This window comes from Hyperolius riggenbachi, chromosome 6, assembly GCF_040937935.1.
Source record: "Hyperolius riggenbachi isolate aHypRig1 chromosome 6, aHypRig1.pri, whole genome shotgun sequence".
Taxonomy (NCBI): domain Eukaryota; kingdom Metazoa; phylum Chordata; class Amphibia; order Anura; family Hyperoliidae; genus Hyperolius; species Hyperolius riggenbachi.
This window is the reverse complement of record NC_090651.1, coordinates 242,739,473-242,750,390: the sequence shown is the minus strand read 5'-3', so window position 1 is coordinate 242,750,390 and position 10,918 is coordinate 242,739,473. Positions and strand designations below refer to the sequence as shown.

General features: G+C 43.8%; 1 protein-coding gene across 3 annotated transcripts in view; it reads right to left on the bottom strand.

Moving 5' to 3' along the window:
• The window catches only part of LOC137522698 (L-amino-acid oxidase-like), a 51,209-nt gene that overhangs the window by 812 nt on the left and 39,479 nt on the right, over nucleotides 1-10,918 (bottom strand). For all 3 annotated transcript variants that reach the window (XM_068242765.1, XM_068242763.1, XM_068242764.1), the window contains exons 5-7: nucleotides 6,937-7,005; nucleotides 3,942-4,075; nucleotides 1-160 (exon numbers count right to left, since the gene is read on the bottom strand). The exon at nucleotides 1-160 is cut by the window's left edge and continues 812 nt beyond it. In XM_068242765.1, coding sequence (XP_068098866.1) covers nucleotides 1-160; nucleotides 3,942-4,075; nucleotides 6,937-7,005 — 363 coding nt within the window. The remainder of the gene's footprint in view (nucleotides 161-3,941; nucleotides 4,076-6,936; nucleotides 7,006-10,918) is intronic.

Below are 10,918 nucleotides of genomic sequence, written 5' to 3'. Positions count from 1 at the left end.
GCTGCTAGGAAGTGAAGCTCTGTTTTTACGGTACTGGACAATAACAGATTTTGCTGTTCTCGTGACTGTAACAACGGTAGAATTTAGTCTAATTGCGGCACCTAGACGATGCGCAAAGGCTAAGGGCAGCTGATCAAAACCTCCAGTAATCTCATCCAACCTACAATACAAAAATAAATAAATACAGAAAATTTACTTTTTAGGAAGTTTACAGCAGAGTCTTATACAAGGAAACGCCAAATGCTGTTCCCCAACCGCAATCACTAACAGTTTGAGGCTGTACTATGCTTTGCCTACTTCCACACTTTATTAGTGTTCTTGCTCAGGGAAGCCATACATTCTATTTCCCAGTTCCCCACACATCCAGCCCTACTGCCTATAATGATTTCCTGCTCCTGAATCAGAATCAATTGATATGGCCAAATAAGTTTGCACTTACAAGGAATTTGACTTGGCAGTTGCTTAAAAGGGACCCTGAGCTCTCTGTAAAAATGCAATATGGACTTACTTGGGGCTTCCTCCAGCCCAACGTAGCCTGCAAGGTCCCTGCTGGCGGCCCCGTTATTCTGCGACTTCGGCCTGAAGTTGCCTTTGTACTTCCCCGCAGCTCACGCTATGCGTCATCACACCGGCCAGCATGAGAGTCCTGCACATGCGCAGTTCTGAGGCCCAGTGCACACCAAAACCGCTAGCAGATCCGCAATATGCTAGCGGCTTTGGGAGCTGATTTCAGAGCGATTCTAGGTATGTTTAGAGAGGTTTTCTAAACATACCTAGCGGTTTTGGGTGCGTTTTTGTGTAGCACATTACACATATTGTTACAGTAAAAGCTGTTACTGAACAGCTTCTGTAACAAAAACGCCTGGCAAACCGCTCTGAAGTAGCATTTTTCAGAGCGGATTGCGGTTTTCCTATACTTTACATTGAGGACGAAACGCTTCCGAAAACCGCAAACGTGCAGCAGGAGGCGCGTTTGCGGCTTGGCAAAAACCTCAAACCACCAGTGTGCACCATCCCATTGCAATACATTAGCCAGTGCAGTTTCTAGGCTAAAATGCACCCAGGGCGAGGGTGTAAAAATTGTGCCCCCCCCCCCTAGGTTAGATAGGTAGGTGCCTCTCAGTATAGGTTAGATTAGGTAGGTGCCCCCTAGTATAGGCTAGATTAGACAGGTGCCCCCCAGAATAGGTTAGATTAGGTAGCTGCCCCCCAGTATAGGTTAGATAAGGTAGCTGCCCCCCCCAGTATAGGTTAGGTAGGTGCCCCCCAGTATAGGTTAGGTAGGTGCCCCCCCAGTATAGGTTAGATAGGTAGCTGCCCCCCAGTATAGGTTAGATTAGGTAGCTGCCCCCCAGTGTAGGTTAGATAGGTAGCTGCCCCCCCCCCAGTGTTGGTTATATTAGGTAGCTGCCCCCCAGTGTAGGTTAGATAGGTAGCTGCCCCCCAGTGTAGGTTAGATAGGTAGCTGCCCCCCAGCGTAGGTTAGATTAGGTAGGTGCCCCCCAGTGTAGGTTAGATAGGTAGCTGCCCCCCAGCGTAGGTTAGATTAGGTAGCTGCCCCCAGTATAGGTTAGATAGGTAGCTGCCCCCCAGCGTAGGTTAGATTAGGTAGCTGCCCCCAGTATAGGTTAGATAGGTAGCTGCCCCCCAGTGTAGGTTAGATTAGGTAGGTGCCCCCCAGTGTAGGTTAGATAGGTAGGTGCCCCCCAGCGTAGGTTAGATAGGTAGGTGCCCCCCAGCGTAGGTTAGATTAGCAGCTGCCCCCCAGCGTAGGTTAGATTAGGTAGGTGCCCCCAGAATAGGTTAGATAGGTAGATGCCCCCAATAATGGAGGGGGGAGCCGCAGGGAGGGCAGCCCGACCTCTCCCTCCCTCTCCTCTCCCGGGCGCCCTCCGTGCTCCCCCCTCAGATGCAGAGTCTGTGAGCAGCAGGGAAGCGCTGTTTACAACTCACCGGCTGCCTGGCTCCAAGCGCTGCTCTCTCGCCGCTGGTCTCCTCTCTCTGTATACATACTGATACACGCTGCTTCCGGCTACAGGAAGCAGCGTGTATCAGTACGTATACAGAGAGAGAGAGGAGACCAGCGGCGAGAGAGCAGCGCTTGGAGCCAGGCAGCCGGTGAGTTGTAAACAGCGCTTCCCTGCTGCTCACGGACTCTGCATCTGAGGGGGGAGCACGGAGGGCGCCCGGGAGAGGAGAGGGAGGGAGAGGTCGGGCTGCCCTCCCCGCGGCTCCGGCTCCCCCCTCCATTATAGCGCCCCCCTCCCAACAGCGCCCCGGGCGGCGGCACGCTCCGCACGGGGCAAGAAACGGGGCTGACATTAGCCAAGCGTTTTTACAGGCGGATGCGGCCGGCAGATCGCTCCAAAAACCGCTCGGTGTGCACTAGGCCTAAGACTGAACCGGCAACACCAAGTGTAATTAAAATGCTTAAATGTTATACTCCCATTCTACAGTATTACAAATCATGTTCTGCAATACATTCCCATTTGCTTCTGCCTCTATTAAGTTCTTGAAGTAGGAGGGATTTAGATAGGTACTGAAACTTCTAGGTACAGGAACAGCTTCTTCCCTCAGGTGGTAGCCATGCTTAAAGTGAATGGGAACCGTCAGTAAAAAACAAAAAGCCAGATACTTAAGGAAAGGGTAGGGTCTGGGTCCTATACAGCCTTCTCGCTCCTCTCCCGATGCAGCGCTGTCCCTGGGAGCAGTATTTGACTAATTTAGTCAAATACTTATTGCTCCGCTGCCGAAGGAGGCTTCGGAAAGTCTTTGGGAGCCCGAGTGCTTCTGAAGAAGGGACACTCCATACTGCGCACGTGCGAGCGCCCTCTCTCGCACACTCGTGTGTACGCAGTATGGAGCCACCTGTCTCGGAGTCTGCTCCTGAACACTTCTGAAGCCCCCTCCAGTGGAGGATTCAAACACGGGAGTCAGCGCTGCACCAAGGACACTGGGAGAGAAGAGGTAGTGGAGAGGGAAGGCTCATTCAGACCCAGAGCCTTCCCTCTCCTTAGGTAAGGATCTGGCTTTTTTATTTTTAATTCACGACTTCCAATAACTTTAAGAACTTGTGCTATAGTGGTCTTTGGCATAAGATCGTATAGTGCTGGATACTGAAATTGCTTGCAATTGATGCAACACCACAGGAAATCAACTGATCTGTATCGCCAATCTTTCGTGGCTTTTGCAAGTGACTGCCCTAAAACAAATTGATGGCATTTCTTTTCATATACATCTTATGACATGACTAGATTGGACTGTGCGTAGGTGTGTGGAGATGTAATGTCTATTTGGTAATTTTGTAATAAAAGTTGTCACTTGAGCTGCTGGTATCCAGGGTACTCCTACCTGTGTGGTGGTAGACAGCCATGGATAAGCTCCTATTAAAACTTATGTTAATATATGATTGAACATGTTTACTGTTTTCTGTGGAATCTTGTTTTTGATCATCAATCAGAAAAAATCAAACAGAATGACTGATTGCTCAAAAAATTACCTGTGCTAGTATGTACAAGCCCTAAAAGTGGCTACTAATTATACAATTTGCTAAACAATCAATTATGAACGATTCTTGAACGATTGTAAATGATTTTTTGGGACCACTAATGGACAAAAATCTCCTAACTAATGCAATCAGATTGATGAGATCACACCAAAATTCGGATTGATATAATTAATCTAATCAGATCGTTTAAGAGATTTTTGTCCATTAATGGTCCCAAATGATCATTTACGATCGTTCATAAGAAGAATCGATCATTCAGCAAATTGTATCATTAGTGGCCCCCTTTAGAGTCATATGACCCAGAAAAAACATGATGGGAAAATGATACCAACAGCAACCAATCCAAGAGTTTAATTACATATCTTGCATTAGGAAAGGGATAGCTGAAAGGTGATTGGTTAGCATTGATAGTTATGCCCCTTTTATCTTATACCTGGTGGTGTTAAAGACAATCGCATCATTAAGGGACTCCATAAATGAGCCATAGAGAAGGCTGTTTAAACCCCAGTAGGTGCTGAGCATCTGAAGAGCTCCCAAGCTCAGATTTCCTTCTTTTGTCAGGAATGCCTGCAATAGTATTAATGAAATAACCTTCAGTTGTTTATTATTTCCATCCTTGTTCTATAACCATAAAACATGATTGCAGTGTAAATGTTTAAAATAATAATAGTACTTTATTAATAACAGTAGAGTATTGTCAATTGTTTAAAACGTATCTGAGTGACAAGATCCCACAAGTAGATAAATGTCCTAAAATTTTTTACAAAAATAAATTGAACGAATCATATACTGTAGGATACATCCCCTCACATTTTCCCATAGACAATATAAAGTCTGTCCTGTAGACAATTTTTTTTGTATGTGATCTTTTATGATTTTATTTCCCTAATCCATTTTACTGCTTTATTTTCCATTTACATTTGTTACGGGCAATCCTTGTCTTAGAATGTTTCTATATCTTCAGTAACCACTATATTGAAAGTCTCATATGTTCTCTCTTAAAGCGGACTCAAACCAAACATTTTTTTAATTCAAAATATTTAGTTGCACCACTCTGACACATACAAATATAGATAAACACTCCTTCAAGCCTATGAGCATTTCAGTGCATGCTTTTCACCCTCCTCTTTGCATAACTAGGGTTATACTGGGGGCAGCCATTAGCAATTCCTCCTTTGCTGGACACCATCTACTCCACCAGTTTGCCGGATTATTTGCCGGCAATATGAAAGGAAAGGAGGGGTTTCTCCAATAAATGTAAAATATTTTATATTTGTCATCATGCAGCTGAAAAAAGGCTGCTATTTATTATTATAATTTAGAAAATAGATTTTATTTCTGAAATCTTGTATATTTAGTTTGGGTCCACTTTAAGCCAAAAACAGTATAGAACATAGATTGGTCAGAAATGCGTTTCAGCTATTGGTACCAGGTTTGTTCAGGCAGAGGTAGCACAAGGGGACAGAGGAGACACAAGGGGACAGAAGGAGGCTCAAAGAGGCACAGGGAAGCAGAGGTGGCACAGGGGGATTGAATGAAGCAAATGGAGACAGAAAGAGGAACAAATGGGGACAGAAGGCGGCAGAGGGGGATAAAAGTGGCATGGGGGACTGAAGGAGGCACAAAGGGGAACAGAGGGATGTAGATGTACTGGGGGAGGGACACAATGGCAGCTGCCTGCAACTTATGCTACCTGAGTGCAGCAGAAGCAGCTGATAGAGCACCCGTGGGGATGGGGCTTAATCCAGTGTTATGACGCCCCCAGGACCAATGGCATTCCAGGCAATGGCCCGTAATGCCTATGCCTAGAAATGCCCCTGACCTCAAGACTGGTGAAAATGCTACAGTGGGCTTCCCTTAGATGTGTGGTCAGATGGGTTGGCCTAGAACAGTAACTGTTTTTCCCCTTTCCTATCAACTGTTTGATGTGGACCCCCAACCCTCACATACCACCTCATGCCCAATCTTTCATAGAGAATGGATCCCTCCAGCTCTGAAAATTTCCTTTTTAGCAAACATGCTTATACACGGGACCACTCCACCCTTAAAGAGACACTGAAGCAAAAAAATAAAAATGATATAATAATTTGTTGTGTAGTATGGATAATTACTAGAACATTAGTAACTGGCTCTTCAGTATATATTCCTAGAAAAACACCTGTTACCTAAAGTAAAATCTGGTAGTGGTTCCATCATGCTGTGGGGCTGTATGACCAGTGCATGGACTGGGAATCTTGTCAAAGTTGAGGGGTGCATAGATTCCTCTCAGTTTCAGCAGATTCTGGAGACCAATGTCCAGGAATCAGTGACAAAGCTGAAGCTGCGCTGGGGCTAGATCTTTCAACAAGACGACGACCCTAAACACTGCTCAAAATCCACTAAGGCATTCATGCAGAGGAACAAGTACAATGTTCTGGAATGGCCATCTTAGTCTCCAGACCTGAATATAATTGAAAATCTGTGGTGTGAGTTAAAGAGAGCTGTGCATGCTCGGAAGCCATCAAACCTGAATGAACTAGAGATGTTTTGTAAAGAGGAATGGTCCAAAATACCTTCAACCTGAATCCAGACTCTCATTGGAACCTACAGGAAGCGTTTAGAGGCTGTAATTTCTGCAAAAGGAGGATTTACTAAATATTGATTTTATTTCTTTTTTTTTGGTGCCCAAATTTATGCACTTGCCTAATTTTATTTAAACAATTATTGCACACTTTCTGTAAATGCAATAAAAACGTCATTTCACTTCTTAAATATCACTGTGTATGTGCCTCCAGATGATAAATTTAACTGACATTTTTTATCGTAACAACCAAGAATTTATACAGGAAAATCATGACAATTAACAAGGTTGCCCAAACTTTTGCATCCCACTGTAACTGAAAATAAAAATATGAGAATATTTTCTTTGCTACTAATGTTCTAGTAATTATCTGTGCTACACAACCAATTCATTATATCATAATTTTTTTTTCTTCAGTGTCTCTTTAAGGCAGAACCTGAGTTATTCACTAGCAGTAGCTCATGAAGGTATGGCACTGCAGTGCTTCACATTTGTGCTTTGCTGAAATAAGATTGCTGATGCCCACACCTGTATTACTTTATTTGCCAAATAAATTCCTTAAAGCTTGAGGCGTCTGCATTCCACTTTTGAGATGAGCTATCTGCTGGCTGGGAGAATGTCAAGTTCAGTTCCTGCGATATGGTGCCAAAAGAATTTGATGTAACCCAAAGCAACCACCAATTACATTTTAACATGTACAATAAAAAAAAATAAAAATAAAGTTCAAAAAAACTTTAAAGTGTGATTCTAGGGCTGTGTTCTCCAGAAAGTTTAGCCATTATTTAAATATGCCATACTGTCAAACTATAAACGTATGAAGAAAAAAACAAAACAAGTGTAGCATAAAACAATTGTTTCATGGAATTACCTGCACTGATTCTTTGTCAAACCCATCCAGTATTTCAGAGCAATCACTCTTGTTTACATGTTTTAGATACTAAAAAGAAACAAAAAAAATATCAGAACTAATCATTTTTCCACATTCTCTGTCTACCACTCCGCCTGAAATACCAATACATGTTATAACTTCAGTTCCCAAAGCACGGTGCTTAGGGGTAATCTTTGACTCCTCGTTTTAATACCTCACATTCACTCCCTAACCAGCTTCTGTCATCTCCATCCAACTCAAAAACATATCTCATATCCAACCTTTTCTCACTCAAGACACAACTAAAATGTTAACATGCTCTTATATCTCACCTGGACTATTGTAATACACTACTACAGTGGGTTGCAAAAGTATTCGGCCCCCTTGAAGTTTTCCACATTTTGTCATATTACTGCCACAAACATGAATCAACTTTATTGGAATTCCACATGAAAGACCCACTTCTCATGTGTACACCACTTTGTGTTGAACGAAAATCATACAGGATTCCAAACATTTTTTACAAATAAATAACTGCAAAGTCATGTGTGCATAATTATTCAGCCCCCTTTGATCTGAGTGCAGTCAGTTGCCTATAGACATTGCCTGATGAGTGCTAATGACTAAATAGAGTGCACCTGTGTGTAATCTAATGTCAGTACAAATACAGTTGCCCTGTGAGGGCCTCAGAGGTTGTCTAAGAGAATATTGGGAGCAACAACACCGTGAAGTCCAAAGAACACACAAGACAGGTCAGGGATCAAGTAATTGAGAAATTTAAAGCAGGCTTAGGCTACAAAAAGATTTCCAAAGCCTTGAACATCCCACGGAGCAATGTTCAAGCGATCATTCAGAAATAGAAGAAGGAGTATGGCACAACTGTAAACCTACCATCCACCTAAACTCACAGGCCGAACAAGGAGAGCGCTTATCAGAAATGCAGTCAAGAGGCCCATGGTGACTCTGGACGAGCTGCAGAGATCTACAGCTCAGGTGGGAGACTCTGTCCATAGGGCAACTATTAGTCGTGCACTGTACAAAGATGGCCTTTATGGAAGAGTGGCAAGAAGAAAGGCATTGTTAACAGAAAGCATAAGAAGTCCTGTTTGCAGTTTGCCATAAGCCATGTGGGGGACACAGCAAACATGTGGAAGAAGGTGCTCTGGTCAGATGAGACCAAAATGGAACTTTTTGGCCAAAATGCAAAATGCTATGTGTGGCAGAAAACTAACACTACACATCACTCTGAACACACCATCCCCACTGTCAAATATGGTGGTGGCTCGGTAATTGCAGCAAAAGGTTCTCCAAAGTATTGACTCAGGGGGCCGAATAATTACGCACTCCCCACTTTGCAGTTATTTATTTGTAAAAAATGTTTGGAATCCTGTATGATTTTCGTTCCACTTCTCACATGTACACCACTTTGTGTTGGTCTTTCACGTGGAATTCCAATAAAATTGATGCATGTTTGTGGCAGTAATATGACAAAATGTGAAAAAACTTCAAGGGGACCGAATACTTTTGCAACCCACTGTATGTGGACTACCAACTAACAGACTGGCACTGCTAAAATGTGTACTGAACTCGTCTGCTCATCTCATTCATCTTTCTTCTGGTTTTTCCTCTGTTGCCCATCTCTGTCAAGCGCTTCATTGGCTACCAATTAACCAGGGGATTAAGTTCAAATTCTTATCCCTAAGCTACAAAACTCTGCACAATCTCAGATCTGCACATGACCTTCTGTTATCTTCCTGTAGAATTACCTCCTCACGTTCACATATACAAGATTTGGCATGTGCTTCACCCCTCCTCTGGAATGCCCTCCCACAACACATCCATCACTCTCCAACCTTTGTTACCTTTAAAGGATATCTCAAAACTCACTTGTTCCGACAAGCATACGCCCTACTTTATGCCACTTCCCCTTTGTCCTAAGGCCAAGTTGCACTCCTACTAGATATCCTAAAACACACTGCCTCTAGGTATGATTATTGTATACTATCCAACCTCTTATTTTCCCCCTATTCCTTTAGATTGTAAGCTCACAAGGGCAGGGCTCTCACGCTTTTGTGTCTTGAAATTCATTATACATTTTATCCATCATGTTACTTTTGTTACCAATTCTGTATTTTGTATCGATTCTATATTTTGTCACCAATTACTTATTTTGTATATTGGTGTATTCCATTTGTCTGTATTATTATGTACTCCATGTTCGTTTATTACTTTGTACATTGCCACGGAATATGTTGGTGCTTTATAATAATAATAATAACAAAATATATGGTAAAGGAGTAGCATCGCCTTTAGGAAAAGACAGAGGCGCTCAAACCTACTGCTTGACCCACTGAGTTGTGCTCCCATTTTTGCCTGAGGAAGCGGGGTCACGCCCGAGAAACGCGTTGCATTTGTGGAGTTGAATAAATTATTTGTCAATTCTGTTTTATCGAGACTCGAGTGAGTTTTTTTTTGTAAGAGGGAGGTGAGTCCACCCTAACATCCCCCTCTGCTTTTAAACGGTTTTCAAAACGTTTTACTCTACTCTGGCGCCTCTGTATACCGAGCTTCTGCTGATCATTTAGGAAAAGCACACATGTACTCATTTGTAGAGTCAAAAGCTTAAGCCAATCGACTAGTCCTGTTATACTGCAAAAATCTTGTACCTCTACGCACAGCTGTAATAGTGAGTTAGTTTTCTGGCTCTGTCGGTGTGGATGCTGCTAAAGCCTTCATTGCATCGTTCCCCCTGTTTCAACTGTATGGAGGAAGGCACAGTCTTACTCTCAATGAGAAGACTGCAGTCTAGGACAAAAAAATACACAGATAGCGCATGGTGACCCAAAACCGCTAGGAAGGTATAAGGGACTTAAAGAAAACAGAGGGTGCCGCATTTGCTATAATTCAGCCGGAAGTGAGCAAATGTGAGCAAATATATATGTATGCTCTCCAGGGACTCTTAACCCTCTACCTAGCCTAATCCTACTCCTTATAGTATTAATCTCTTAAAGGACTTCCGAGGCCAACTAAAAAAAAAAAAAAAAAAAAAAAAAAAAAAAAAAAAAAAAAAAAAAAAAGGTTAAATACCTGCATCACATTTGAAGGCACGGAGGATGCCGTCCACGCCCTCCGTGCTGTTACGCCGGGTCCTTGCCGCTCAATAGCCCTCCGGGCCGGCTCCCGACCCCACGGCCCGGGTCAGGCTCTCCTGCCTCCACTAACATGGCCGCATGAGCTGGCCGTGGCTGCGCAGTCCACATAGCCGCGAGTGCGGCTGCGCAGCTCTACGGCCTACCCCCCGATCCATGCTACAGGCTGTCTCCTGTAGCGTGGATCGGGGGGTAGGCCCTAGAGCTGTGCAGCTGCACTTGCGGCTAGCTCATGCGGCCATGTTAGTGGAGGCAGGAGAGCCCGACCCCACGGCCGTGGGTTCGGGAGCCGGCCCGGGGGGCTATTGAGTGGTGGGGACCTTGCGTAATGGCACGGAGGGCGCATACTGTGTCCTCCGTGCCTTTAAATGTAATGCAGGTATTTACCTTTTTTTTTTTTTGAGTTAGCCTCGGAAGTCCTTTAATTCTATCTCATCCAGATAGGAGCTGTGCTGGGCTAACTGGTCGCGTATCCACATACACTGTTGTGGCGGGTGCGTGCGCATGCTCCCACTGCTTGTTCCCAGCGACACTTACAGGGGATCAATTGGTGAAGCAAACTGAAGCCCCTGCCAACCAAAGCCCCTTTGAATGAATCAACATACCTCGAATCATGAGGTATGTTGATTCATAAAACTAAAAAAGTACAAATGTAGTAAAAATTAAAGATAGAACACTTCCTGGTAACTATCAGGATAGTGTATAGCACCACCTAGTGCCGAAAAAAATAAAATGAAAGTAAAAAAAAAAAAATGTAATATTCACTAAAACCTTACTAACCTCCCTGGCAGTAATCCCGAGCTACGCACGGGCTAGCCGCCGAGAGCTCTATG